Source organism: Schistocerca piceifrons, chromosome 7, assembly GCF_021461385.2.
Source record: "Schistocerca piceifrons isolate TAMUIC-IGC-003096 chromosome 7, iqSchPice1.1, whole genome shotgun sequence".
In the NCBI taxonomy this organism is placed as follows: domain Eukaryota; kingdom Metazoa; phylum Arthropoda; class Insecta; order Orthoptera; family Acrididae; genus Schistocerca; species Schistocerca piceifrons.
Genome location: NC_060144.1, coordinates 536,481,389 through 536,499,355, shown reverse-complemented (window position 1 = coordinate 536,499,355; position 17,967 = coordinate 536,481,389). Strand labels below are relative to the sequence as shown.

Below are 17,967 nucleotides of genomic sequence, written 5' to 3'. Positions count from 1 at the left end.
TCTAAACTTACAGTCGCGTGTTGGCGTCAAACTGTATTTCTATTTTTAACCACATTTCGGCCCTCATCTAAAGCTATGAGTCCAGCAGTAACAAGCACTTCCAGAAACAATTCTGCAAGACAGCTCGTGGCTATGTCGCGATCAGAACAGTTTACGCTCGAGAGTTTCCTCGAGCTGCAGCGGCTACCGGCCACCGGCCAGACGCCACCCGCCACCTGAAATCCGGCGCCGCCCAGGTGAACGCAGCGCGACGCTGTCAGTGTATGTATCAACTGTCATTTTCGAATTCGAAGTTCTAGTTATCATCTTGCAGTTAAGCATTGAATTTTGCATATTTGAAAATCATGAACAACAGTTAAACGTTGTAAAATTGAGTCTCAAGTGGAGAAAGGTGTAACATCTGCAACACAATTTTTACTTTTGGTATAACAGAGGGGTGAATGCAGAGGAGGCAGCTAGAAAGATTTGAACTGTGTGTGGAGCGAGTGCTTTTGGGAAAAACGCGCCAGTAAAAGATATTCTTGTTTCAACAAAGATCGTTGTGGCGTGAATGATTTTCCACATTATGGAAGTCTCGAATACTGCTATATGTGACGGATCACCATTTAACCATCATGCGACATTTGCGTTCAACAGGCAAAGTTCAGAAGTCTGGTGTAGGAGTACTGCATGCTCTAATTCGAAACAACAAAAATCAACGGAGTGACTATTATTTAACGTCATCAGGTCGCTCATTGAGCATTCCTATGCAGTACTGTTACTGGTGACGAGTTATGATGCCTTTATCGTTAACTTCCTAAGAAGAAATGAAAGGCTGAGCCCCACCAAAAGACGTAAACTCGAGCAAAGAGTAGTGTGAACATAATATTTTACATCTGATAGCTCCAAAATTGTGTTTTGCGCTACGAATTCTGCCCCAAGGGTATGTGCATCACAGCTGGAATTTGTTGCCAACAACTGAGACACCTTTCGGTCGCAGTGTAAGAAAATCGAACGACAAAATTACATCACGTGTGATAAGGTACTCTGATGATTTGAGAAACAAAACTGTCCAGGAGATTGATAGGAAATTTATCTCTTTGGCACTTGTGTTGATAGAGAGGTCCTCTCTCAAGCACTTGTCCCTCTCATCACATACTCGCAAAATTTACCTTTACCACTATTGATCGATGAACCGTAAAGGCAATCCATTTCTAGAAGAAAATACTCTTCAAACTACACTGATTTAATGACGTCATTAGAACCACTAGGTTTCTACGGATGTAGAATTTGTGAACTACTTTAGCATTGTCAGATTGTTTTAGATATCGTGACAGAAAATCGTACATCTCTTTGATGATTACTATTGCGTTCAGTAAACTAATGAAAAACGCAATTAAAATATTCACTGCACTAATACAAATTAAATTCAGCTTACTACAGAAACATCACGACGGCAGCCTATTTTAACACGAATTAGTAGGATATTACCGACTTTTGACTTCGCAAATATCTGTATTTACTTCATGTCCTGTATCATTCGCAAGTATTATGAAAATATGGCAGTTCACAGATAAAATTATTTATTCACAACAACAAAAAATATGTCGGAAGAAAACAAAAGTGACATGAATTTTGCAGTACCGTAAGGTTTTCGCTCTAAAGCTAAGGGGTAGTAAAAGTAGCAAAACGAATTTTGCTCGAGGGTTGTCTTATGATTCCCTTATTGAGTTTGTATCTGCCTGCTTGTAGTTCTGCTACAAAAGAATTAAAAAATCTGGCTTTCAGCGAGTTTCGAAAGGCGAACGAAAGCAGCTTGCACTTGGTAGCCATGCATGTTACATGGGAACTGTTTTTTTCCTGATGTGTGTAGACATCATTTTGAGGTTGAATTGCTGGCAAATGTCAGTCAGACGTGTGTCGTTGGTGTAAGTGTTTCGGTGTGTTGAATTTGTGCCAATGGTTTATCTATAGGTTTTTTCTGTCCCAAATAGAGAGCTGAGGGGTCCCATTAGTATCTACACGTCGTCTTGATGAATTTTGCTGATGGTTTTTCCGAGTGTGTGCCAGAATTTTTCAACATTTTCGGTGTTTTCTTATCCTCTATGTTGGTGGGGGCATATGCATTGAAAAGTGTGTATTTTTTATCGGGACTCTGAATGAGCATAGTCATAAGTCGATTGTTGATGGGTGTGATTTCTTTGACAGAGTTGATAGTAGATCTGTGTTCGAGAAATGCCATGCCGAAGATTGGTACGCCTTTCGGATTTCAGGCGGCGGCTGGTGGCTGGCGGCTGTTATGATCGCGACGCAGCCACGAGCTGTCCTGCGGAATTGTTCCTGGAAGTGCTTGTTATTGCTGGTGGGTAGAATGTGAAGAGAACTATCTTCGATGTTCAATCAGACTCATAGCTTTAGATGAGGGCCGAAATGTGGTTAAAAATAAAAATACAGTTTGACGCGAACACGTGACTGTAAGTTTAGAATTTGCGACGATTACCTCTAGACCTCGGGCTCACCCACAGAACTACGGCTCGGAAGTAGACAACACTTCCTCCTGACACTTCTGCTTCTAGCAGTGTTGCCAGATCGTGCAGATGGCCAGACTTAGCGTTGTCATGGGCGGTCGGTTTTATTGGCCACCTTAAGTGAACGACTCGGACTTAATCTCTGTGGCGGCCGGCCGACGGTCTGTTACTATGTCTAAGACTGTTCATAAACACACTGCGCAAAAGTTTTGAAGGTTCACTTTTTTGAAATCTCATAATTAAACCCCCAATGCAACGCAGAATTCAGAAATTTGGCTCAAAGGTGCCTACAACCACCTTTCGGTCCCTTCTATTGATCAGAAAGCTTGGCACCCTGCGACTTCAATCCTCGCGCTCGGCGAAACTTCAAATAGCAAGGTATTGAAACATGCAAGAAGAAGACCAGAGCTCATAAGTGTATGTGAGGTGTAAGTCACATTGGAGCCCCGTTTTAGCACATTTCTCCCCATTTCCACCGTGGACTTGTCACACGACGTCCCTTAGAAATACGAGGGTTGCTCGGAAAGTAAGGAACGATCGGTCACGAAATGGAAACCATAGTGAAAATCACAACTGTTTTCTTTGCACATTTAGCTGCACCTTCCAGGCACTTCTCCACATAGTCGCCGCTCCGACTTAGACATTTGTCGGAGCGTTATACCAAATTTCCAACATCGTAATAGAAGACAGCCGCCCGTGCTTTCCGATAATTCTCTACGCTGGTCTATAGCGCGTAGCCTGCGTCCAAGTATTGTCTTCGAATCCAGCGTTTCGTGTGAACAGAGATGATACTCAGGACGAGTCAAGTAGGGCTGTGTTGTCGGTGATTGAATACGTTCTATCGAAAAGGCTGCAGGAGCGTCTTCACTGCCCCTGCAGAGTGCGGCTGAAAATTGCCATGAAGAAGGAACTGCGTGGCAGCTGTGTTAGGTGGGCTGCATTCATTAAGGCGAAGCTTCTCAGAGGACGTTCCTGCTTGGCGGGAGACATTATTGTTTTAGGCACCTTTACTCGTTCACAGTGCGCTCACAACTGAAAAAAGCGTCTTGATGTGATCGTCTGGCATACTAGAGACACTGCCCAAAACGTCTGTTAAAAGCCTCGTCGGATTTTCAAAGTGGTTCCCATTTCGCGACCGATCGTTCCTCACTTTCCGAATAGCCCTCGTATATGTAATACCTTTTCTTGATGCCTCTGCGGTGGAGGTCAGAACCGCGCTTTCCAGTCTTGAAATCTCAGGCTTTTCGTAACGGTGGCTGAGGAAAACATTTCAGACACACCGCCGTTCAGAATGGATAAAGAAATTCCTCAAAAGCTAGCACAAAGGGCGTTAGTGTAACGACCTGCTTCCTTGGGGAATTCGTTTTCACACATTTCGCAGTCAAAAGCGACACTTTACACTGCGATGAACCACGGTAGGATACCAGCCACCAGACTACTCGGCGCTACTCTAAAGACATCGTGGTGCTGTACCCCCAGTTAACGTGACCTGATCCCTTTGGAGCGAAGAGTGACAGTATTTTCTTCTCTAGTATACAGTATTTAACCATTTGGGATCGTTCAGAACCATTCTAAGACATCTGAGCGTGAAGTGAGTCAGCGAGGGAATTATATGCACTTTCATTCATCCTGCTTCGTGGTCCTATTTAGCATGATCATGGGAGGGTAAAAGCACATTGAATGAGCGTAAATTAAAACCCAAAGGGTTCCTCTAAGACTTCCCAATAACTCCCTCCTCGGTGCTACATACATACCTTGTAACTATCATTAAGAACGATTATTTCTTTAAAATTACGTTGAGTGAATGTATGATCTGTGAAATGAGTACTGATCTCGAATTGTCATGTTGCGTGTTGTAAGTGGAATTGGTGTGCTTACTCTGTGTTATTGTTAGCAAAACTTTACATAAATTGACTGAGCAATGCAACGCCCGGTACCAATAAAGAAATACAGTCACTGCAAAATACATTCAGCCCCTTAGGAAATGAAGCACCTCTCCCTCTTCAAAACTGATAACTTAAATCGCTGTGCACATATCAAGTAAATTAAATTGCCTTACCTCTAAAGAAGCAACGGCGTAACGATATATATTCTGGTCTCTCACAAAAAATATAGATATGCTAGTTAAAGGTTCAGCGATGTGCAGTACTGGCTGTAATACTTTGAAATGCATTTGAAACTGTTTACGCTGATAAATGAAAACATTTATGAAAATGCAAATTCTTTGAAAAATATATGACCTGTACAGGAGGCGGCACTGACTGTGGTGAATTACTAGTACTGAGTTTTTTTTTTTTTTTTTTTTTTTGCAAAAATCGTATTGCGAGTTATGTTTGTCTTTTCAGAAACATCTGACAATTGAAGTTACATTACTCACAATTGATTCACAAACAATGAGATTTAAACAGCAAGTATTTTCTAACTTCATCAATCCAATATAAACGCAAATCATCAAAATAAATATAGCTCTGTTAACAAATCTTAGAAACTTTACAAAGTAAAATATCTAACTAGCCTTTTTATCAAAACGGTTTACTTTCATTCTGGGTTTACTCAATAATTATAAATTATCAGCCCACTCATCTACACTAACGCGCTGAAAAAAACACAAATCATAATAATTTAACGTGTTTACCTTGGTTGCATGAAGACTTCAGCTCTCATGTTCAACGATATAGACATACTCCATGAATCTATCACTTGGCGGCTTTACACAGCACACCCAAAAGACTGCCTGCTCCATCGTCTTTCCCTCACAGTTACCTACAACTGTGCACCCAGCGCTCTCTTACTCCAACAAAGCAGTATCTTTGGCTCTGCGGTCGTGCACAGTCAGCGATCCGCATTATCGAGCCTATCAGAGACACTGATCGTTTATAGTATAATAGTTTCATTTATTAATATTCGTATCTTATTCTGGTGTCACATAAAAGCGTGGCCCAGCATACTCCTTTCAACCTTTATTGAGCATTTTTAAAATATGCCTGTACTGAGACATCCCTTGATCAACTAAGGCCCGCAGACTAGCAACCCCTCGACACTCTTCAGCTGAGTGACACGCTCCTGCCACTCTAGCACCTGCTTGCAGGTACGCGGAATCAGTGGTATCGAAGGTTGGCTTGCATGCAGATGCCTAGGAATCGGTTAAGGGTTGTCTCTGGGTGGTACGTTTTTGAAGGATTCAACAAAGGTGCAGAAGTAGCACTGAGGGTGTTGTCGAAGTGCGGGGCGTTAGCAGGACCCTTTGCCGTATCATTCACACATGTTTCAATGTCAGACACATGTGATCACGCCACGGGAGGCTGCAAAAGAAGAGGGGTGTGAAAGGCTACATATCATTTTCTGCTTTGGAGCAACTTCAGTTCTGGTCGATTGATTCTGAATTGTCCCTACTGGTTCCACATTATACACCAGGAAAAAATTGTGGTTGCGTTACACGCCAAAGGATTCAGATCACGTTAAATGAGGCTGTAGTCCCACGATGTGCTTACAGAAGCGTTGAGTCGTTTGGAGTGTGTGAGCAATGTCACAGATTGTAAAGAATATCCCCTTTTGCACATCGCACTGCATATTGCCATTCTAGAACACGAAATGTGTGTAAATGAACGACCTAGGCGAAGGGGTGGTTTCTTTCACTCCCTTTAGGCCACTTTCGTTATGGCGAATTTGTGTGGCGGTTCACCTGAAATGTTTTCCTCGCCCACAAACAAGAAAATCGCGTGAGATCAACACTGGGAGTCGCGGTTTTGACGTTCATCGCAGAGGGGTCAGATGTAGATAAGAGGAGGTGTGACCTCTTACCAACAAATAATTCTGGACAGATAGAGAGTATCACGACGAATACTGGGATTAGTGACCACAAGGCAGTTACTGCTAGGCTGAATACCGAAACCCCCACAACCATTAAAAGGAAACACAAAGTACATCCTGAAAGGTCTCTGTTGGATTCCTTTAATGTTAATTTCTGAAATCTGTTGTCATTTACGGCATAAATTACTCTTCTAAATTTACTGTGGTATTTCTGACTATCTGGGAGGAGACTGAGCAGTGAAACGTGTTACTTTTACACGTAAACAAGAACGATCTGTCACACTACTACACTTTAAAGCACAGTTTATATGTAGTTCATGTCACACAGTCTCATACGGAACCTACATCCGCTTTCTTTTATATACTGTATATGATAAGATACTGTCATCCCCCTTCCCTTCTGTGTGAGAGGATGAATGAGCAAATGTATTTCTAGTTGCATGCTGGATGGTAGCAGACAAGCCTGTCTGCTAGAGAACAGTAGGACCAACGTCGGAACAGGTAGCTACGCTTTCTAAAAGCAAAGAGGTTTCAAACCTTAGTTGGTCCTGTCCGTCCCTTGTCATGTTGGTATAGGAAGCTGCCTCTCTGGTTACTTCCGTTTTGTATACGGAAGCACCCTTGGTAGGAGCCCAGGTCAGTCTGTCCGCGGCGAGCGTCTGAAGTGGTAAGATCTCCGGCTAAGCGCGTGTCTGCTAAGTCTGTAGGACAATGGATTTCTTAAGATCAGCCTACCTGAAAATTTAATCACCTTTATTTCAGGTTTAGCTCTAAGATATCTAACGTTATCTTAAATTGCAACGCAGTGTAATTCGAGTGTGAAGTTCAGAATATATTCCGGTAGTTGCTTTGTCACTACTTTGTGAGTAAAGTGGAACCACGTGTTGATCAATAACTCTAACTAAGATCATCAATCTTAAATGCGAATGTGCGTGAAATTATAACGTCTCGTCTTGTCAATATTTTTCAATATAGCAACTTTTCTTTGTGTTCAACCCACGTGTGGTGTACTTTGTGAGACCAGTACCACGTGCTTATACAATTGTTTGACCCATCAGGTTAGTAGTAAGACGATAGCAACCAGTTCGAGGTTTTTCTTTTGTAAATTGCTTTTCGATCTAATTTATTTTAATAATCAAAATTATTGTGGATTACACTCTTTGTGTAAACCAAGTTGACCACGTGAATCATGTGGCGTAATCATCAAAGTAGCCCTCAGCTATTCTTTTCGGGAAGATTTCACAGTGAGTTAGTATGAATTTAGTATACCAGTGTGTGGTAACTACATGACGGACAGGATTGTGCTACGAACGTAACTTCTTTGGGTGAAAATTGAATCGGTTGGTTGTGGTTAATTTCCTCTTGCATATGCTTCAACGTTCTTCGTGTGTTATTTTGTGAATGCAGTGTTGCACGCAGTCTGCCAATCTTGGCTCCATATTTGATGTGATCCGTAAGAATACAATCTCACATTTTCACAATCCTAAATAAGGCACCAGTTTAGTTATGAATCAAGTTCAATATGCTGAAATTTCAATGATGAATGTTAAAATAAATTTCCAAATATAAACTGATTTATTTCTTTTTATTTAAATTCTCTTTTTATATATATATATATATCACCGGTGGTCGTATGACTATTAAAATATTATAATTAATGTTAGTCTGGTTGGGAATTTGGTAAGCTAGACTGGATACTTGGTGAAACAGTTGCGCAGTAATGCAAGCTTTTAAACCGCTTTTATTCTCTATCAGCACCGCTTTCAGAACAAATTAAGCAACAACATTAAAATCTATTTAAAAAGCTAATAAAAATGATCTTAACGCCTTTTTAAGAGACAGTCTCCACTCCATCCAATCGGATCACGTAAGCGTAGAAAAGTTGTGGAATTATTTCAAAGAGATTGTATCGACACCAATTGAGAAACATATGCCGCATAAATTAATAAGTGATGGTACTGATCCCCCTGCATACACACAACGGGTCAGATCGCAGTTTCAGAAGCAACGAAAAAAGCATGCCGAACTTAAAAGAACGCAAAATCCCCAAGATTGGCAAAGTTTTGCAGCAGTTCGAAATATAGCGCTTGCTTCAATGCGAGATGCTTCTAATAATTTCCACAATGAAACTCTGTCTCGGAATCCGGCAGAAAACCCAAAGAGATTCTGATTATATATAAAACATACCAATGGCAAGTCGCAGTCATTACCTTCACGGAGCGATAGCTACATAAAAGTAGATCTCCTCTGTGTCGCAAAGCAGCTTAAATCACTCATTAAAGGCAAGGCTTCTGGACCGGACTGTATACGAGTCAGTTTCCTCTCGGAGTATGCTGATACAATAGCTCCATATTTAGGAAATATATACAACGGCTCGCTCGAAGAAAGATCCGTACCTAAAGACTGGAAAATTGCTCAAGTCACACCAATATCCAGAAAGGGAAGTAGGAGTAATCCGCTGAATTACAGGCCCATATCACTAACGTCGGTTTGCAGTAGGGTTTTGGAACATATTTTGTAGGCGAAGATTATGAAGTACCTCAAGGAAAACGATTTATTGACACATAGTTAGCATGGATTCAGGAAGTAGGTTTCTTGTGAGAACACAACTGGCTCTTTATACTCATGAGGTAATGAGTGCTATCGACAGGCGATTTCAAATTGATTCCATGTTTTTAGATTTCCAGAAGGCTTTTGACACCTTTCCTGACAAGCATCTTCTAACCAAACTGCATGCCTATGGAATATCACCTCAGTTGTGCGACTGGATTTGTGATTTCCTTTAAGGAAGGTCACAGTTCGTAGTAATAAACGGAAAGTCATGGAGTAAAACAGAAGTAATATCCGGCGTTCCCCAAGGAAATGTTATAGATCCTCTTTTGTCCCTGATCTATATTAGCAACATAGGAGACAATCTGAGTAGCCATATTAGATTGTTTGCAGATGATTCTACCATTTACCGTCTTGTAAGGTCATCAGATGGTGAAAACGAATTGCAAAATGATTTAGATATGGTATCTGTATCGTGTGAAAAGTGGCAATTGACCCTGAATAAAGAAAAGTGTGAAGTTATTCAAATGAATACTAAAAGAAATACGCTCAATTTCGATCAGGCGATAAGTCACACAAATCTTAAGGCTGTAAATTCAAGTAATTACTTAGGGTTTAAAATTACAAATAACCTAGTTTGGAACGATCACACAGCTAAAGTTCTGGGTAGAGGAAAGCAAAGACTGCGATTCATTGGCAGAATACTTAGAAGGTGGAACAGGTCTACGAAAGAGACTGCTTACACTATACTTGTCCACCCTATTCTGGACTATTGTTGTGCGGTGTGGGATCCGCATCAGGTGGGACTGACGGATGACATCGAAAAAGTTCAAAGAAGGGCAGCTCTTTTTGCATTATCGCGAAATAGGGGAGATAGTGCTACAGACATGATACGTGAATTGGAGTGGCAATGATTAAAACAAAAGCGTTTTTCGTTACGCGGGGTCTTCTCCTGAAATTTCAATCCCCAGTTTTCTCCTCCGAATGCGAAATCATTCAGTTGGCGCTCAACTACATAGGGAGAAATGATTATTACGATAAAATAAGAGAAATCAGGGATCGCACAGAAAAATTTAAGTGCTCGTTTTCCACGCACGTCATTCGAAAGTGGAGCGGTAGAGAGACAGGTTGAAGGTGGTTGACCGAACTCTCTGCCAGGCACTCAATTGTGAATAGCAGAGTAATCACGTAGATGTAGATGAGATGTAGAGGAACTTTCCATAGTGTGTCACGTCCACGGCAGAAGTACGTTCTAGGCACTTTTGAGCTAAATAGCAAACTTCTGTCTCTCAGTGGGGAAAAATGACGTGTTTTCGAATGGGTGATCTTTTAACTTCATTGCTCAGTGTAACACAGACAAGTTTTGTACGTTTATCTTGAATAACTCGAAAATCCCACCATCCTACGAAAACGTGTCTCAGTACACAAACTAGATTAAATTTGCTACAAGAAAGGTCCGATGTGTCTTTTGTCTAGGACTAACAGTTTGCGCGAAGAGATCATGAGAATATTGGAAATCTCGGGCGACCGGCGTTCGCTGTGGCTTAGGTACTTTTTGAAGGCCAGTTTGAGGTAGTTTTCCGACTTTATAGACTACAAGCGTCCTGAATCAAAATGTTCATCTCAGGTTCATCTATACTATTGTGGCAAGTTGTAAAGAGATGACAATAAATAATACAGAAAAGAAATAGAAATGTACTTTGAAAGTGTTCTCTCTCGGAAACCATTCGGAGTAGAGCATATGTCCACATCAAGTTTTTTGTTCAGAACCACTAATGCTATCACCCGTCAAAAGTACGTACCGTTCCTCCTGTCTTACCCAGCATATCGATAATGTAGGATGAAATCTGTGGAACTAAGATGGCTTTTACATCGATGATGAATTAGTATTTTACGATAAGCACAAGATCCGAGTAGTTCAGCTGTTGAATACACCAGGTGTTTCTACCAAGAGTTGTCAGGTGAACTTTCCAAGAAGTTTCACGATTTTTTGTAATTTATTTTATGAATTAGCAGATGGAGTGCTACTGTGCAACGCGCATTTCATATAATTCCCGACTGCGATGGAAAAAGGTGATTTATTACTGATTAAAATTCTAAGTTTACGAAACGGAAACTATCAGTGGTATTATGGCACCGATGGCGCCTATGCTGACACCTCTTACGTCCAGTGTCCTGCTCTAAAAATCACCATGCTAGCTTCAGTAGGTCTCGTCTAAAGACGAGATCCAGAGTGTTTGATATTTAATAAAGAGAAAGTGATGTTTCGTACGTGACTGGTGGCACCGAGCTGTAGACATAATTTGCATGTGTCACTCAAGGCATGCACGTCGCATCAACTTACTGTTGTCGCGTTGAATTGTTGTGTGGAGGGAGGCGGCAGGGAGCATCCAAATACGTGCGAGGCCTCCGAGAATGCTGGCAGCACGACGAGAAGCGACCACAGCAGCATCTGCAAGGAGAGAGTCCCGCCTGCTGAGGATCTTCATCGCCAAATCACATTTAAATATCAATGGCTTGTGTATCAAGTTCGTTCCTGGACCTATCAGATGAGGTTATTGGTACTCGATTTTGTAGGCCAGTGCCCTAAACCTTCATTCCAGTATTTATGATATAAATGCATCGTCAACTGAGCTGATTGGATTACATTTACCTTGTGAAATGTGTGTCTCATCTTCGACAATGATAAAGGCTGAAGAACTGAATTAAAATTTGTGTCATGGTGAAGGCTTGAACCCAGGGATCCTGCTAACTGAAGAACTGAATTAAAATTTGTGCGATTGATGGACTTGAACTCAAGGACCTGGTTACTACGCAGATTTGCTATCCATTATACCAGCGTACCAGTACGGCTAAGACAACTGAATGGATTATCCTACTCTAATATGCTGCCGGCCGCGGTGGTCTAGCGGTTCTAGGTGCTCAGTCCGGAACCGCGCGACTGCTACGGTCGCAGGTTCGAATCCTGCCTTGGGCATGGATGTGTGTGATGTCCTTAGGTTGGTTAGGTTTTAAGTAGGTCTAAATTCTAGGGGACTGATGACCATAGATGTTAAGTCCCATAGTGCTCAGAGCCATTTGAACCAATCTAATATGCTCCCTAACAGGTATAAGGCTGGGGTGCTATTCCAACACCGTAGAACCTTGGCAATACAGATGTTTTAAGAAGGGGATTGAAGGCATGAACTCAAGCTTGTGTTAGGAAGGGCATTCGTTTAGGGTAGTCCATGCAGTTGTATTAGGCACATTGCTATGGTCGTGTAATAGTTAGCAAATCGGAATAGTACCAGGAGTCATGGGTTCATGTCCCAGCCATGGCACAAATTTTAATTCATTTCTTCAAGTTCTGTCATTATAGGAAATACGTCATTCTTTAGTTGTAACGACTTTCTACGCTGACGAGGAAAACACGGAAACGCCACAACCCGGTTTCCCAGACACTTCACTTAGTGTAAGAGGAGCAAAAATAAGCGAACACGGTCTCTACCTATCTCCAGATACTAGACCGATTCTCAAAAACCTACCATCAAAGTTGTTCAAGCAATTTAGAATTCATTAACCAACATACAGTTAGAAGACAAACAAGGAAATCTTTATTTCGGTATACTTTGGAAAATATTAATGTAGTATTATTCCACGCACATTGGTAGATAACTGAATAACAAATATAAAAATGAAAATAATAACAGGGTTCCGAAAGCGGAGAGATCAGTGTGATGTCACGTCGCTACCCAGTGGACTACCGCTCTGGTTGGACTGTTTTCTCCCTAAAAGGCACATACGTTACCTCGAAAACTTTGACCGTCGTGTTCCCAGAAATGGTCGAATATCTATTGATAAGCCGAAAAATGTATTCACTTATTCTGACCCCTCTTCCACTGAGCTAAGTTTCTGGGAAATCTGATTATGGCACTTACCGTGTCCTCCTCGCGGTCAAGGTTTTTGACATTCGGAACAAACGGCAATATGAACTCCTTAAGTGTCACTATCTTGTAAGTGTGCGTGTTTATTGGCGTTTTCCTCTCTATCTTTGTGTATAACTGAATTTTTTGGCTGATATGTTTTTTCACCACCACTGTCAATGTGCTTAGAAAATGAAGAAGCTTTTACGTTAGGTTGAGTGCTTCAGATCTGGCTCATTACATAAGCTTCGTGATTTTCGATATTTTGTTCATCGTTAGATGTGGCAGTCCGGTATTTATACCCAGCGTAGTCGGTGAAAGAGTGGAAGGGTGTTTCTGGCTACTGTGCAGTTTTGACTTGATTTCTGTAATTTTTCTACCTCTTATATACTGTTGTAGCCTGCCTGAAAGAGACTAACGGTGTTTATGCCGGTAAATTCTAATCACGCTACCCACCTTCTCAACTTCAGTACAGTTTCCAGATATTTTGACAATAAATTTCAACAACAATAATAAAAAGCGTTACATCACTGCACTCCTCTTTTCAAGACTCTCGAATGACGTTAAGAAAGGTGTAGAAACAACAGTTTCTCCATATGCCTCCTCTGATACGGGAGTTACGTGTACAAATGTTGTAACAATATTATGTGCATTTACGTCAGCAAATGCTCAAAACGAACACCTTCTAATTACACAAACAATTTGCACTGAAGAATGAAAGGAAGATAATACGTCCCGTCTAGGACAAGTCGGTTACGACTGGGGAAAGAAATCCACTGTGGCCTTTGAGAGGAAAGATATGGACATTCGCGATAAATGAGTTTGTTAAATGATGGAAACCTAAATGGCCGATGGCCGAACGGGTATTTCTACAAGCGTTCGCTGGGATGCAGGTCTCTATTCGTGGCATTATGTCAGGTCGCTTTGTTTCTTATGTGAAGACATCTAGACAGACCGAATACGCTTCATCATGATCGTTGCACTAGCTGCCATAGCGCAATGGTTTGGATCCACTTGAGTCGTGGAACTCGAGTATAGCCTACATCTCTGACACGATGACGTTACGGCACTGGTGTCAAATCAGTCGAAACTGCAGAGCTTCTGATAATGCATTCTCTTACCTTTTGTTGACTTTCAGCCATACAGACCGTACCCACTGAACCACCTTGCTGGTTTAATGTTAATTATGACACAATACGAACGTAAGAATAACACAAGGACCAGTCCCGGAGCGGAGGAAACCTCGAACCATTCCCCCTCTGTCCAGCGATCAGGAAAGTAAGTCACAAGCGCTTTGCTAGCAACAGAGGATGGGTGAACTGCGAACCTATTGTTCTGGTACCACACACATCTAAGTATTTCAAATGGTTGTTCCGCTACGAGAGCCGAACGTACACTACCTGATCAATAGTATCTGGACGCCATTACGTATTGCGGAATTTACCACTAGTTGTCATGAGAGATGGACTCGCGAGTGTGAAAGTAGGCGGGGAGTATTGCTTTTTCAGTATAGAGACAACAACAGCAGAATGGGTCGGTCAAGAGATCTGAGTGGCTTTCAAAAGTACCAGTCACTGAATATCACCCGAGTATCAAATCCATCAAGGGCGTTTCAGTCCTTGTAAGGATGTCCAAGATGAACAACTACAGTTAATGCACGACGACGCAGACTTCAGGTATAGATGGACAGGAACCCCAAGCATTACAGTAGGTGGTTGTAAAGGAATTCTGAGCCTAGCCAGCACGATGACTGTACGAATGGAGTTAAAAAGCATAGGGCGTAATAGTCGGACACCTTCAATGAAGCTGTAGTCAGTTCTAAGCGACACTTGTGATGGTGTGAAGACTGACTTACTGAACCGTGGATGACTGGAAACAAAACGTGGTTTGGAGTGCTGAATCACGCTATACCCTGTGGACAGCCGATGGATGTGTTTCAGTTTGGCGAATGCTTGGAGAATGGTACCACGGTACCTGCCGTCAGGTGTACTGCCAACAGTGCGGTACAGAGTATGTTGTGTTGCGGTATAGGGGTGTTTTCCGCGCTTAGTGCGTGATCCAGGCATTGCGTTTAAAAAACTACAGTCTTCTTCTACTGCATACAGTAGAGGAACACAGCCTGCCATAAAACAAACAGTGGGAGGCAACGGTTTGTGGACAATATCATTCCTGAAATGAACTGGCTTGCCCAGTCTTCCACCGTCAACCCAAAGGAACACCTTTGGGATGAGTTACAGCGCGTCGACATCCCTCCAAACTCCAGCGTACACCATCACTACATTCCCTAGTTCGGCTGTCGAGGAACGATGTGGTGGCGTTGCTTCACAGACGTTCAGCCACGTGAATCAGCTTTCACTCTGCAGCTGAGTGCGTGCTGATTTGAAACTTTCTGGCAAATTAAAACTACGTACCTGACAGGGACTCGCACTTGCACGCTTGCCTTCCGCTGGAATGTGCTCTACCGACTGAGCTATACAAGCGCGATTCGTAATTTGTCATCACAGTTCCTCGTCACCCAGTACATCATCTCCTACATTCTTACATTCATTCTAGAAACAATCAACGAGGTTGCGGGTAAACAGTGTCTCCACAAGATCCTTTCTGCCGCTAGTGCTGGTCCCGTAAGGCACGTAGGAGAACATCTGTCAAGTTCGGGACGTAGGAGTGGGATACTTGCAAAATTGGAACTGTGAGTACGAGTCGTGAGTAGTGTTTGGATTGGTCAGTATGAGCGAAAAGCAAAGGTCGCAAGTCAGAGTCCGAGACTGGCACACAGTTTAAACCTGCGAGGAAGTTTCACTCAGATATGTCATTGAAAGAGTCGCCAGGAGAGCCTAGCCGTCAACGCGAAGGGCGGACACACCCTGTATTGATGACCACTGACAGATGTCCGGAAGCTTTTGATCAGATAGTTATTACGAGGGTTTAAGTTATACGAGACTTAACGAAGTAGGTGCATAGCAGTGTGTACACAACTCATCCCATAATGATTTGCCGCAGAGGTAATTTGGTTAATGGTCGCCTGTACATTGAGATATTGAAATACTTACGGCTGTTGGATCAGTAAATGTGCCTTTCCTCGACAGTGCCTCACTTTATATAGAGCAGGCCGAAGATCCGACGTGTCGTAAAGACAATTAAGTAAACACTTGCAAATCACACCTATGCACTGTGGAGTCAGGTGCAGGTGAAGTCGCAGTGTTTACACGAGACTTGTTAACTACGTCTTTGGAGTACAAGGAGCAACTACGGCCGTACTGTGGATATTTGAAAAGCACTGAACACCAATCAAACGTACGCTCCGTCGCACGACTGTCTAACTTGATCAGTAGAAAAGGCACTATCTCGAGAGATATTTTTATAATTAATAAATTAATTTATGTTTTTTCGTTATTGAATGTAACAGCTGAATTTAGTAATTATACGGCAGAAAGTGTACAAATTACTGAAAATAGTATAGCTATTAAATAGTACGAACTATTTTAAATTTTTCAGTCAATTCAAAAGTGAATGGAATTGTTTTCAAGATAATTTAATTAAATTAAGATCCAAAACTGGAAGCAGGGAAGGAAATATCATAATAATGCTCAGTTTAGTATGAGACTAGCGCTGATTGTGGATTTATTTCGTTGCTTGAGCTATAATCGTGTCGTAAGTGTCAGTAAACTATACTTTAATAGAAAGTTTCATGGGAGATGCTCGGTACATCTGTTTATTACTCATCAAAAGTAGTTTAAAAAAGGATTTTCGACAATTTGGAATGGATTATAAAACGAGCTAGTAATTAGCTCTATTAGACGGATAGAGCTAATTAGTAGCTTCTTTTAAAATCGGTTCGAAATTGAACGACAGGAAGTTCAAAATGGCTAAGCAGGGCTGGCTAGAAGACAAAGGTAAGGATGAAGACGCATATATCACTAGGGTGAAATAGATACTGCCTACAGGAAAATTAAAGAGACCTTTGGAGAAAAGAGAACCACTTGTATGAATATCAAGAGCTCAGATGGAACACCAGTTTTAAACAAAGAAGGAAAAGCAGAAAGGTCGAAGGAGTATACATAGGGTCTATATAAGGGCGAATTACTTGAGGGCAATATTATGGAAATGGAACAAGACGAACATGAAGATGAAATGGGAGATACGATACTGAGTGAAGAGTTTGACAGATCACTGAAATACCTAAGTCGAAACAAGGCGGCGGGAGTAGACAATATTCCATTACAACCAGTGATAGTCTTGGGAGAGCCAACCCTGACAAAACTCTACCATCTGGTGAGTAAGATGTATGAGACAGGCGAAACACCCTCAGACTTCAAGAAGAATATAATAATCTCAATCCCAAAGAAAGCAGGCGTAAACAGGTGTAAAAATTACCGAACTATTAGTTTAACAAGTTACGGCTGCAAAATACTAATACGAGTTCTTTACAGACGAATGGAAAAACTGGTAGAAGCGGACGTCGCGGAAGATCAGTTTGGATTCCGTAGAAATGTTGGAACACGTGAGGCAATACTGACCCTACGGCTTATCTTAGAAGATAGATTAAGGAAAGGCAGATTTACGTTTCTAGTATTTGTAGACTTAGAGAAAGCTTTTGACAATGTTGACTGGAATACTCTCTTTCAAATTCTGAAGGTGGCATTGGTAAAATATAGTGAGCGAAAGGCTATTTACAACTTATACCGAAAGCAGATGGCAGTTATAAGATTCGAGGGGCATGAAAGGGAAGCAGTGGTTGGGAATGGAATGAGATAGGGTTGTAGCCTATCCCTGATGTTATTCAGTTTGTATATTGAACAAGCAGTAAAGGAAACAAAAGAAAAATTTTGAGTAGGAATTAAAATTAATAAAGAAGAAATAAAACCTTTGAGCTTTACCGATGACATTGTAATTCTGTCAAAGACAGAAAAGGGCCTGGAAGAGCAGTTGAACGGAATGGACATTATCTTGAAAGGAGGTTATAATATGAACATCAACAAAAGCGAAACTAGGATAATTTAATGTAGTCGAATTAAGTCGGGTGATGCTGAAGGAATTAGATTAGCCGACCGGTGTGGCGGAGCAGTTCTAGGCGCTTCAGTCTGGAATCACGCTACCGCTACGGTCGTAGGTTCGAATCCTGTCTCGGGGACTGATGACCTCAGATGTTGAGTACCACAGTGCTCAGAGCCATCTGAACCATTTGAATTAGATTAGGA

The 17,967-nt window shown here is 41.7% G+C and overlaps 1 protein-coding gene across 1 annotated transcript in view; it reads right to left on the bottom strand.

Moving 5' to 3' along the window:
• Positions 1-17,967, bottom strand: part of LOC124805365 — a 68,134-nt gene that overhangs the window by 10,640 nt on the left and 39,527 nt on the right. The window contains exon 2 of the mRNA XM_047265918.1: positions 11,212-11,319. Coding sequence (XP_047121874.1) covers positions 11,212-11,319 — 108 coding nt within the window. The remainder of the gene's footprint in view (positions 1-11,211; positions 11,320-17,967) is intronic.